Consider the following 13,318-nt stretch of genomic DNA (forward strand, 5'->3'; position numbering starts at 1 on the left):
GACAATATTAGCAGCCTCTTATCTGAAAGAAAACATACATTAACAAATATAAGATTTGTATGCATGGCATACCACATAAGGCTGCTTCAATTCAACCAAAAATATAAATCAAAAAGAAATATACACTCATGCTTTACATTGTTTCTGTTCCAATTAATACATTTTGACCACTATACACATTTTGCTATTTAAACACACACAGTAGTGAATAAACACGCTAGTGCCACTTTGTAAATTATTAAAGAAATGAAACTTACTGTTCATCATCACTCTGGCACATGTACACACTGACACACAGCATTTGATGAACCCCAATCTCTCTGTGTTCAGTTGAAAACAAAATACAAAAACTTTTTTACTCCATTCATTTTATGAAAATACACTTTTGAATTAACACAAACACTTTTATAACAAATACAAGTAAATTAAACTCACTCTGATGCTTCATTGCTGCTCGGAAATACACACAAAGGGCCTATAGGGCACGTTTTTCTCCCCTCTTGATCAAATACACTTAAACACCCTACTCTACATATGATTGTGCACAAAATGTTTTCAGCGTCACTTAAATATTGATATTTCATCAACACTTACACTCTTTTAGAAATAATGAGATTTGCTCTAACACGAGGAGAAGCGTACCAACTGAAATCGGTTTCAATCGGCGAGACCCACAGCCATCCGTGTCACAAACACACTGTGAAAAAGTGTATATGTCACTACAAGTACATATTTCTAACTATATTATTGTTTTAGCAACTTTTAACATTATAATTCTCACTGCATAAGCACCACCTGAACCACTTAGCACATTGTGCTGATCGCATATAAACTCTCGCCACACTCCTGGCCAGAAAGAGTAACTCACATTCCTGTTTCTTAAATGACCATCGTAACATTTTATCACTAGAAGAGAAGGACATCTGTGCACACCATATGGACTATACACTTAATTAAAGGCTTTAATAGGCAGCTTCACAATTTAAATATTGTCTTGTTTTTCACCTGGTTACACTCTCCCCTGCTAATAGTCAACGTCCTCGGTGACTACCAACACTAATCATCTAGCCCCCCTTGAAGCTAACACCTGGGAAAACACATCAGGACTAAAGGACACTTCATTGCAAGCAGACCTAGGCAATCTGTTTGGGTTATGGTGTACTCCTCCATTTGATCTCTGAGTATTACATGGCACAGGACAAGGCACTTCTGACTTCGCACCCCCCTTCCTCCCTTCTCTAGGAGTAGGAATATGCCTCACTGCCAGACTTTCAGCAGGTAAGTGGACACTTTCTGTTTCTGGCTCGACAGTTAATAGTTTCACTATCAGAGCATCACCAAGTACCTTCTGACTTGGTGGCTTTGAAAAACACTCCTCCCTTCCACTTCCTCTTCCTGAACAATCTCCAAATTCAGGCAATGGCTGTTCGGGCTCCTCAGAGGCTGGGGTTACTGTCAGCTCCTTCCAGGAACATTGAACTTCCTCCACCAGATCACATTCTGCCTCCAGTGAGGGCATTTCTGACTCAGGAACTGAAATGGGTACCTCGTTCATACAGGGTTTTCGACTCCTTGGCATGGGTACTGGAACTGGATTATTGCAGGATCTGAGGTAAGATCTCCTTCAACAGGCTCTACAGTGTACGTGGACCCTTGAACCTCTAGCACTCTGTAAACTTTGGATGACCAAGCATAATTATAGACAGCTTCACAATTGAAATATTGTCTTAATTTCACCTGGTTACATCTTATTTAGTTGTACATCTGTCCTTTCACATATCTTTCTTCCATGTTTTGGCAATTTCAAGCATTGTATAGCCTTCATTCCTCAAAACAGTAATTGACTGTTTTTACTGTAATTTACTATTAAACAAGTTTCTAGAGAAAGTTGTTTATTTTTTGCCAGTCTATTGCATACTGTGGCAACTCAAACACAAAGACAATGTTAAGCTTAATTTAACAAACCAAATAACATTCAGCAGTGTTTGATATAATGGCAAGTGATTTTCTAGCACAAAATTCGACAAAATGTAGTTTGATAAGAATAAGATTGTAAGTTGTGTATAAAAATAAATAATAAAGTAAATAAGTATACAATCATTTTATTTAGAACCCCAATGAGCAAGCCGAAAGTGACTGTGGCAAGGCGACTGCGGCATGAGTAAACAACATGAATATAATGCCAATATTACTTTTTTGTATGTAGAGCAAGTCATGGTTTAAAATTAGTAAACTAAGTAAGTGTTAAAGGTTAATGTTTAAATGTAGATTTTGTATGAACTGTAAGATTAATGACTAATGTCTTTGAAGTCCATCCTGGATTAACTGCAGAAGTTCACATAGATGCATTGTCCTTTGTTAGTTGGTTGATGTGGGCTTTTTTTGGCAATTAATTGATAGTCTATATATTACAGCTAAACAATTGATGCGTGACCACTGGAAAATCAAACGTTTTGTTGCAAATGTGAAGCTACCAGGAACCCATATCCTCCAGTGCCACCATATTCCAGAACTGCAACCTATCTGGAGTAACCAGAAGTAAAAGGTGTCAAGTGCTCAGAGACATGGCCAAGGTAAAGAAGGCTGAAACACAACCACTACTGAATAAGATTCACAAGTTGAAGCATCAAGATTGGGTAAATAAATACCTGAAGACAGATTTTTCAAAGGTTTTATGGACCGATGAATTGAGAGTGACTCTTGATGGACCAGATGGATGGGCCCTTAGCTGGATCACTAATGGACACAGGGCACCACTTCGAGTCAGGCGTCATCAAGGTGGAGGAGGGGTACTGGTGTGGGCTGCTAACATAAAGAATGAGGTTGTTGGACCTTTTCGCGTTGAAGATGGACTCAACTCCCAAACCTACTGCCAGTTTCTGTAGTGTACTTTCTTCTGATTACGCAGGATAAGGTGTTGGAGTGATGGCTGCTGGAAATGGGGCCTGTCTAGATTTGATCAAAAATGACTTTTTCAAATAGTTATGGTGCTTTTTTACATCAGTAATGTCCTGACTATACTTAGTGATCAGTTGAATGCCACATTGGTGAATTAAAGTACCAATTTCCTTCTGAAACAGCTAAATCAGTACATTATTCCAAACTTTTGGCTGCCAGTGTACACTGACAGGATGTTATTTAATATTGGGCTTGGACATGCTTTGATGTCTTTCTATCTCTGAATACAGCCCACAAACCTATATCGAAGTCTGATATATCAAGTTAAGTCATTTTAATCTGGATTGCACTTTTCACAGCACACATTGTTTCAAAGCACCTTTACAGAAAATCATGCTTTAACTGAAAAAGTATGTTATACCTATAAAGTCTTAAGAGCCATAATTGTGTAGTTTAATAAAAATATGATTGTAAGTTGTGTATAAAAATGTATAATAAAATAAATAAGTATAACAGATAAGTATAATAGAGTTCAGTATAATAGAAGATGGACCAAAACTCACCTCCCAAACCTACTGCCAGTTTCTGTAGAGTACTTTCTTCAAGCAGCGGTACAGGAAGAAGTCCTCAGCATTCAAGACGGCCATGATCTTTATGCAGGACAATGCTCTGTCACATGCATCCAAGTACTCCACTGATTGGCTAGCCAGTAAGGGTCTCAAAGATGCCCAAATATTTACTTGGACCCCTTCCTCACCTGACTTAAATCCTATTTAAATGTGAGATTTACAGTGAGGGAAGACAAAACACCTATTTGAACCGCATTTGGGAGTCTGTTGTTGCTGCTTCAGTGAAAGTTGATCGTGAACAGATAAAAAAAAAACTGACAGACTCCATGGATGGAAGGCTCATGGCAGTTATTGAAAAGAAGGTTGGCTATATTAGTCACTGAATATTTTTTAATGTCCAAAATGTTTTATTTAATTGTCATTTTGTGTTACTTATGTGTTGCGTTACTCTAAAAATTGAGAATAAACAAGTGAGTTGGGCGAAATTATTTTTGTAATTAGGTTGACTAATAATTGTGCACCCCAGAGAAAGACAAAACTCACTTTCCTGTGTTAAACATTCAGGTTTGAGGTTCAATAACATTTTGGATTGACTGAGAGCATTGTGTTTGTTCAACAATACAATTTAATCCTGATATTCAAAATACACATTAAATATATGTTCATAATGGTTGTCGAATAAAAAGACAAATACCTGTACAAAATACCAAATAGGCTACTACAAAATAGCCATTTTCATATATGTCACACATTTTCCTAAATACTAGTGCAATTTGAATATGTGCATCATATGATCTTCAAGTCAAGTCAAGTGGTTTTTATTGTCGTTTCAACCATATACAGTTAGTACAGTACACAGCAAAACGAGACAACGTTCCTCCAGGACCATGGTGCTACATAAAACAACAAAGGACCAACATAGGACCACATGAGACTACACAACGAAATAAAATACCTATATAAACTACCTATATATACCTATATAAAGTGCACGTGCAAACATGTGCAAAAAGTACAGGACAGTACAACAAATTACTGACAATGAACAGGACAATAGACAGTGCAGCGCCGACCAGTACTCAGTAGTGCAAAAAGATGACAGTTTCTAAAAATGTAAACATAACATACTATGAGATAATGTTCTATGCACATAGCAGTTATTGAGGTAGCAGACAGTTATAAAGTGACAGTAATTAAAGTGCAACTCAGGACACGTGTGTGTCAAACCAGTCTCTGAGTATTGAGGAGTCTGATGGCTTGGGGAAGAAGCTGTTACACAGTCTGGCCGTGAGGGCCCGAATGCTTCGGTACCTCTTGCCAGACGGGAGGAGGGTAAAGAGTTTGTGTGAGGGGTGTGTGGGGTCGTCCACAATGCTGGTTGCTTTGCAGATACAGTGTTTTTTGTAAATGTCTTTGATGGAGGGAAGCGAGACCCCAATGATCTTCTCAGCTGTCCTCACTATCCTCTGCAGGGCTTTGCGGTCCGAAACGGTGCAAGTCCCAAACCAGGCAGTGATGCAGCTGCTCAGGATGCTCTCAATAGTCCCTCTATAGAATGTAGTGAGGATGGGGGTTGGGAGATGTGCTTTCCTCAGCCTTCGAAGAAAGTAGAGACGCTGCTGGGCTTTCTTGGTGATAGAGCTGGTGTTGAGGGACCAGGTGAGGTTCTCCGCCAGGTGAACACCAAGGAATTTGGTGCTCTTGACGATCTCCACAGAGGAGCCGTCGATGTTCAACGGAGTGTGTTCACCTTGTGCTCTCCTTAAGTCAACAACCATTTCTTTTGTTTTGTCGACATTCAGGGACAGGTTGTTGGCTCTACACCAGTTCGTCAGCCGCTGCACCTCCTCTCTGTATGCTGACTCGTTGTTCTTGCTGATGAGACCCACCACGGTCGTGTCATCGGCGAACTTGATGATGTGATTCGAGCTGTGCATTGCTGCACAGTCGTGAGTCAGCAGAGTGAACAGCAGTGGACTGAGCACACAGCCCTGGGGGCCCCAGTGCTCAGTGTGGTGGTGGTGGAGATGCTGTTCCCGATCCGGACTGACTGAGGTCTCCCAGTCAGGAAGTCCAGGATCCAGTTGCAGAGGGAGGTGTCCAGGCCCAGCAGGTTCAGCTTTCCAATCAGGTGCTGGGGAATGATTGTGTTGAATGCTGAGCTGAAATCTATGAACAGCATTCGAACGTATGAGTCCTTATTGTCTAGGTGGGTGAGGGCCAGATGGAGCGTTGTGGTGATGGCATCGTCCGTATAATCTTTCATTATATATTTATATTTATGTTCAGATATGGCCATATACAGTATGATACTAATGAGCTGATGAGATGAAAAGATGTGTTAAAGATTAGGGAGACATCCAACATTTGTGATTTACTCCAGGACCAGGATTGGGAAATGCTGGTCTACCTGACTTCACTACAGTTTGGTTTCAATTATCACTTTGTATTCCAACAAAAACATTTTTATTTATTAATTTAGCAGACACTTTTATCCAAAGCATCTTACAAAATTAGGAAGGATACAACAAAAGCAATTCATCATCAAGGAGACAGTAACATGATAAGTGCTGCAGTACAAAGTTTCATTTGTATTGGAAAAGTACTAGACAGAGACACATTTTTTTTTTTTAATGAGTGTATAGTAAAGTGCTCATGGAAAATGTGTTTCTTTAGTCATTATTGTGAAGATAGCTTCTCCACAACCCTCACTCAAGACTACAGATCTGATCTGAGGCTGCAAGTTGAAACCCATGACTGCTTCAGTTGCTTTAGCAAAGCCTAGTGAAAAGGTTTTTGTAACTCGACTTTAAGCCATGTCTGCAATTACAAATTTATACCATATGAATCAATACTGTAACTTCTGAGATTATGTCCATTGATTATAGCATGAGGGCCGCAGCTACTTACGAAGCATGGCTGATGGCATTTTCTGGTTTGCTTTGTGCTTGCAGGAGCGGAGGGAGCAGTGTTCAGTAACTCCGTGGAGACACCACAAGTGAGGGCCGAGCCCTCTAAAGAGCTGCGGTAAGATAATTTACTATTAAACATTCACATTGTGCATCTAGACTCAATGCCCTGCTTAAAACATCCAGCCTAAGGTGGTTTAAGCTGGTTTAAGGTAATCTTTAGCTGGTCTCCTGCCCTTGGCAAGCTGGTGCTTGGCTGGTTTAGCTGGTCTGCCAGCTGGTTTTTCAGCCTGAACTTAGCATGAGCAGAAACATGTCCAAAAACCTTTTAAAACCAGCCAACAGAACTGCATGGCCAAAAAACAATCTTGGAAGATGTCAGGTGTCATAATTTAGATGGTCTCTTAGTCTTGCCAAGATGGTTTTCAATTGGTTTAGCTGGTGACTCAGCTTGTCCAGCTGACAAATGCCTAAAACCCTTTTAAAATCAGCAAACCAGACCAACCTGGAGACCATCTTAAACCAACAAAATTATAAACTATTATTAGGGCAAAACATTTTAGTTTCTTCCTAAAGCAGCTTTTTTTCTGATTGCTCTGAAATATACTGTTTATAGATCCACATCTGCTAACATTATAACCATAACATTAACAGCAAACACTTCACAAAAGTACAGCTGGAGAAGACTGCATGCTAGCGAGCTGCATAGGGAGCGTAATGATCAAAGAAAAAATATTTCTTTCAAGCTAGCACTAAATGTGCCTTGGTATGAGGTACAAAAAGTTGGAAATAAAGCATGACATTTTTGCAAATTCTACTTATACCTAAATGTACATTTTTAGCGAATGCATCTGCGTGACAGCAGATTATATAGCACCACTGTAAACTGTTTCTGACAGCCAGTGGTGGACAAAGTACACTAATCCTGTAGTTGAGTAAAAGTACAGATACCCTGATGAAAAATAATTCTAGTAAAATTTAAATTTCCACTTGAGGAAAAGTACAAAAGTATTTGCTTTCAAATGTACTCAAGTATCAAAACAAAAAAGTACTGGTCTATTAACCCTCTGGGGGTCGACGGATGCGCCGGTTGGATTTCATCATTACAGCGGAAACAACATAAAATACTCCGTCATTTTGGGGCATACAGATAAGTGTAAGACATCATGACTATAAAGGGTCTACTTTTATTTGTGTACACTCACAATAAATACAAACATTGTGCTTTTTTTAAATAAAGAAAATAAAAAGGGTGAGCTGTCAGCAGTCTCTGGGTTCGTGAGCATATATCTGAAACACGTCACAAAATTGAACTGAAACTCCACGAATACTTTTCACACAAACATGAAACATATGTCTACAGAAAGCTTAAAATGTTTACTTTTAAATAAACAATTCAAATTTAAAACAAATATTCTCCTGCAATGTAATCTATATGAAACAAAGTGATGTACAGTTTCTCCTGGCTCAGCTAATTATCCATCATGTGATCACACCCACGGGCAGAGGGCGCTATTCTAATGGTAATGTGCTGAGACGATCAATGCAAATAGTGAACGCCCACGACTGTGCCTTAAAAACAAAGTTCATTCACTTTTCTGCGCATTTGAAAGACTGCACAATACACAAGAGAGAAAACTCCTGGAAAGTGACGAAGAGTTCAAATTTTCCTCAGAAGAAGAGCGGGACTCCGATGAACATTTGTATTTTGAAGAGAGACTTGATCCAGGATACAATTTCAGAAGAGTAAGTCATTTAGTTTTACTTACATATTAGTTGACATGCTATTTTATATAAACATGTACATATTTTACTAGTGGGACTGTTTCCTGACTTGCCAGCCAGGATTCAGAGTATTGAAATTTGAAATATATCCTAATAAGCAAGTTTTAGTTACATTTAAATGCTGTTTCTGCTAAAGCAGGTATTTAAATTGTATGCTTGTATGATATAAATATAATTTATAAAATTATAGAAAAATAATATGAATGTTTAAAGAAACAGTTTAACTAGTGTTTATGCTGCCTCATTATCATCAACAAAGCTTGTGCTTGCAAATATCTGTTCAGGTTAAACAAGTAAAATGCACTTTAAATATGTCCATATTAGAAAATCAGCATATTATAATGATTTCTGAAGGATTATGTGACCCTGAAGACTGCAATAATGATGCTGAAAATTCTGCTTTGATCACAAATTTCATTTTACAATATAGTCAATAGAAAACTGTTCTTTTAAATTGTAAAAATAGTTCACAATATCACTGTTTTTACTGTATTTTGGATCAAATAAATGTAGTCTTGGTTAGCAGAAGAGACTTCTTTTAAACGGTAGTGTAGGTCTAAAATTAAGTTAAGTCTTTATGTAAAGAAAATGTATAGTCAGATTACTTCTTTTAAGTTAAAACTTGATTTTGATCATTAAGTCTCCTCACATTCATTCTCTTTCTGTCACATTCCTCATTGATAGGCTCAGGGGAGGGTCTTTTGTCTCCTCAGGTGTGAATTACAATTAATATTCATTATAGTTTACGCCTCCTCGCATATGACCTTTCTAACACTAAAAGTGTCTTACAAATGTTCAATTAGTATATTGTTTTGTATGAATGAGTGATCAGGATGGTTTTCACATCATTTTTAGTAAAAAATCTAGGCTACAAGATTGAGTTCTCAAAAGGCCTGTGGACAAATGTTTAGTATGTGTTATATGGCCTTTTTTCAATGACTTCAAAATTGTGTTTTTTCAAAAACCATGCATAAATGTTATTTTCTCAAAAATACAAACATATACAGACATGTTGCTCGCATATTATTGTAGCCCAGTTTGTGCTGAATACAGTGTTATCAGACTTTAGCATTAATGTGTTTTTAAGCAACTGAAAAAAGCACAAATATCAGGGCATGTCAAAACTTCTCCAGGGCCCAAAACACCCTCAGATCCCAGAGGGTTAAAGGGATAGTTACCCAAAAATGAAGAATCTCTCATCATTTACTCAACTTCATGCCATCTCAGATGTGTATGACTTTCTTTCTTCTGCAGAACACAAACAAAGATTTTTAGAAAAATATTTCAGGTCTGTAGGTCCATAAAATGCAAGTGAATGGTGGCCAGAACTTTGAGGCACCATGAGCAAATTAAGGCAGCATAAAAGTAATCCATATGACTTCAGTGGTACATCCATTTCTTCAGAAGAAATATTATACGTGTGAGTGAGAAACAGATCAATGCTTAAGTCTAGGCAGTGAGGATAATTTATAGTAAACAAGGACTTAAATATTGATCTTTTTCTTACCCACACCTATCGTATCTCTCCTGAAGACATTGATTAAACCACTGGAGTCATATGGATTACTTTTATGCTGCCTTTAAGTGGTTTTGGAGCTTCAAAGTTCTATCCACCATTTACTTGCATTGTGAGGACCTACAGAGCTGAAATATTCTTCCAAAAATCTATGTTTACAGAAGAAATAAAGTCATACATATATTTTTTTTCAATATACTGTATCGTGCTCATATAAATTTAAGGAGAGAGTGGTCTAATGTCACAGTCACACAGATATTTGATAGGTTTTATTAAGAAAAACACATTAACACTGTGTGTGTGTGTGTGTGTGTGTGTGTGTGTGTGTGTGTGTGTGTGTGTGTGTGTGTGTGTGTGTGTGTGTGTGTTTATGTGGTTTACAAGGACAATTATTTAGGTTAAAAACTGGTAATTACAAGGGTATTATGTTATAAATGTGGTTTATGATGACATTTCTAGTGTCCCCATAATTTAAATAGCTTAAAAAACATATTAAATTATGTTTTATTGAAAATGTAAAAATGCAGAAAGTTCTTTCTGAGGGTTAGGTTGATATAATCTATAGTTTGTACAGTATTAAAATCATTATGTCTATGATGTCCTCATAATGATAGGTAGACCAATGATAGGTGTTTGTGTGTGTGTGTGTGCGTGTGTGTGCACGTGTGTGTGTGTGTGTGTGGGCAGTTTTAATTGATTTACGAGGACTTTTGTTTAGGTTACAATCTAGTAATTACAAGGGTAGTATGCTATAAATGTGGTTTATGAGGACATTTCTAGTGTCCCCATAATTCAAATTGTAAAATGACAGCACTGATACTAAACAATACAACATTAGTAAGGTTAAGTAATGTTAAACTAATGCAACTTTGTAAATGCAATGGTACATTATGGTTATTTGAGTTATATGATTATTCATTTTATAAAACCATACTGACAAACATTAAAGCAAGGGATACCAATTATGAAGACATTAACCAAAAGGTTCACCTGTGTTCTCAGGATGACTATTCTTCATAAATGTCAGGTCAGTGCAGATTGTGTGTTTTAAATGGTTTACAATTTATTTATTTATATATATGTTGGCCAAACAATTATTTTTCTGTCTTTGTAAATTGCCAATTAGTACATATTTGCTATTTTATCAATCATTTTATGCTTTAAATTGTTTTACTGTTAAAATAATTGTAGGACAACATACCCCGCTAGCTCAACATATGTTTAATAATTTGAATCTTTGTAATGACCGAAGAAGCTAAACAGATTAGATTGTAGATTGCAATAAAGCTAGAAAAATCTGGTTTCATGTTATATTTTCTTTGACATATAAAGAGAAATAGGCCTAATAAACTGTTTTCAGCTCTTTATCTAGATCTCTCTATATATCCTGTATTACCCTGCAAACTAATTTGCATTGGCCAGAGTGCATTTATAAGATTACAGCTAGCAAGCAAGTACATTCGTTGCAGTTTTATTAATATAATATAAAAAATTACTTACCCAATATTACAAGTTTATTACTCAAGTTTGATAGCGAATTCTTGAAAGCCGATACCGTCATTGTGTATTTTGCTAGACAGTCACAGAAGACATTTAAAAATGGCTTTTGGCACTCTAATGATTTGGGCAATGCTATACATGAACGGTTACCCTTGTTCTGCAGAAACTCTCACAAGACCACATTTGTTGCTGGGTTACAAGTCTATTTTAACACTATTTATTAATTTCAAAGTAGCGAGAAACAACACAGTTTTTTAAATGTATTGGAGTAAAAAGTAAGATATTATGCCTTTGAATGTAGTGAAGAAAAAGTTAAAGTTTCCTTAAGTACAGTAAAGAAGTAAAAATACTTTGTTACTGTCCACCACTGCCGACAGCAGAGTGGAAGGGTTGGTGCGATTTGGATTACGTCCCTTCAAATGCTTTACTAAATGTTGTAATTACATTCACAAGACTGCAATGTAATTAACAGAACAAGAAAATCAAGTGTGAATTGTAAATTTGAAACACAATGTATTCTAATTAAAGAAATACTCAAATGGAAGCTTTTATATTGACAGCTGTCATTATGGCTGGGTGGAATGGTGGTATGTGTTACAAAGGGGCTGTTTCCAGAGTAGTCTGTTTTGTTGATTATGATAGAAGCTATTTAGTTTTGACACGTTGCATTTCCATGAAGTTCCAAAAAAAAAAAAATAATAATAAAATCAGTTATGAAACTTTCTGACCATGGCAACATTTTTGCAAAACAAAATTACATACTTCATTACACTTTTGGCAGCAGTTCCCAAGTGAAATGTCCAGCAAGGGGGTGGTAAACATTAGTGAAATGGTGTCGTAATCAGACAAGATTCTTAAGGTGAAAAGTAGATCTCCCAAACCATAATATTTAACCTCAACCAAATCAACAGATTTCTAAAAGCAAAGAGAGGTAAACAAAACAGATATCCTCAACCATCACTTTCCCTCGTTTACTCCTCATGTTAATTGTCTTCACCTGTTCCTCATGTGTCCTACCTGTATATATTGTGTTCCTTTTCCTCTTGTGTTTGTCTGATCATTTTGTTCTTATGTTCAGTCTGTGTTTTGCTGCTCTGTCTCCTGTACGGTTTGTAATTAGTTTTTCAGTTTTAAGGTCTTTGTTTTTTCTTTAGTTGTTTTGTCCCTTGAGAGTGTTTTGTTTCCCTGTTTGTATTACTTATTTAGTTTGTATTACACATTCCTGCTGTTGGGTCCTCATTCCTGACGCAATTTGTGACTCTATATATATATATATACACACTGGTGTCCAAAAGTTTGGAATAATGTACAGATTTTGCTGTTTTGGAAGGAAATTGGTACATTAATTCACCAAAGTGGCATTCAACTGATCACAAAGTATAGTCAGGACATTACTGATGTAAAAAACAGCACCATCACTATTTGAAAAAAGTCATTTTTGATCAAATCTAGACAGGCCCCATTTCCAGCAGTCATCACTCCAACACCTTCTCCTTGAGTAATCATGTTAAATTGCTAATTTGGTTCTAGAAAATCACTTGCCATTATATCAAACACTGCTGAAAGCTATTTTGTTAATTTAATTAAACTTAACATTGTCTTTGTGTTTGTTTTTGAGTTGTCACAGTATGCAATAGACTGGCATGTCTTAAATTCAATATTAGTCAATAATGGCAAAAAAGAAACAACTTTCTCTAGAATCTCATCAGTCAATCTTTGTTTTGAGCAATGAAGGCTATACAATGCTTGAAATTGCCAAAAACTGGGACAATACAAAGGTGTACACTACAGTCTTCAAAGACAAAGGACAACTGGCTCTAACAAGGACAGAAAGAGATGTGGAAGGCCCAGGTACAACTAAACAAGATGATATCAGAGTCTCTTGTTGATGCCTATCAACAAGATTATAGATGCCTCACATGTCCTCATCTGACAGCTTCATTGAATTCTACCTGCTCAACACCAGTTTCATGTACAACAGTAAAGAGAAGACTCAGGGGTGCAGGCCTTGAGAATTGCAAATAAAAAGGCAATTTTGAAACAGAAAAAGAAAAAGAAAAGTTTAGAGTGGGCAAAGACATTTTGGGATTAAATAATGAGATTAAAAAAAAAAAAAAAAAAAAAAAAAAAATCTATAGGAT

At 36.7% G+C, this 13,318-nt stretch overlaps 1 protein-coding gene across 6 annotated transcripts in view; it reads left to right on the forward strand.

Annotated features, from left to right (window-relative positions):
- Positions 1–13,318, forward strand: part of LOC127624630 (delta-sarcoglycan-like) — a 430,073-nt gene that overhangs the window by 381,013 nt on the left and 35,742 nt on the right. For all 6 annotated transcript variants that reach the window (XM_052099430.1, XM_052099433.1, XM_052099434.1 and 3 more), the window contains one exon: positions 6,422–6,494. In XM_052099430.1, the coding sequence (XP_051955390.1) occupies positions 6,422–6,494 (73 nt within the window). The remainder of the gene's footprint in view (positions 1–6,421; positions 6,495–13,318) is intronic.

Source organism: Xyrauchen texanus, chromosome 31 (genome assembly GCF_025860055.1).
Source record: "Xyrauchen texanus isolate HMW12.3.18 chromosome 31, RBS_HiC_50CHRs, whole genome shotgun sequence".
In the NCBI taxonomy this organism is placed as follows: Eukaryota; Metazoa; Chordata; class Actinopteri; order Cypriniformes; family Catostomidae; genus Xyrauchen; species Xyrauchen texanus.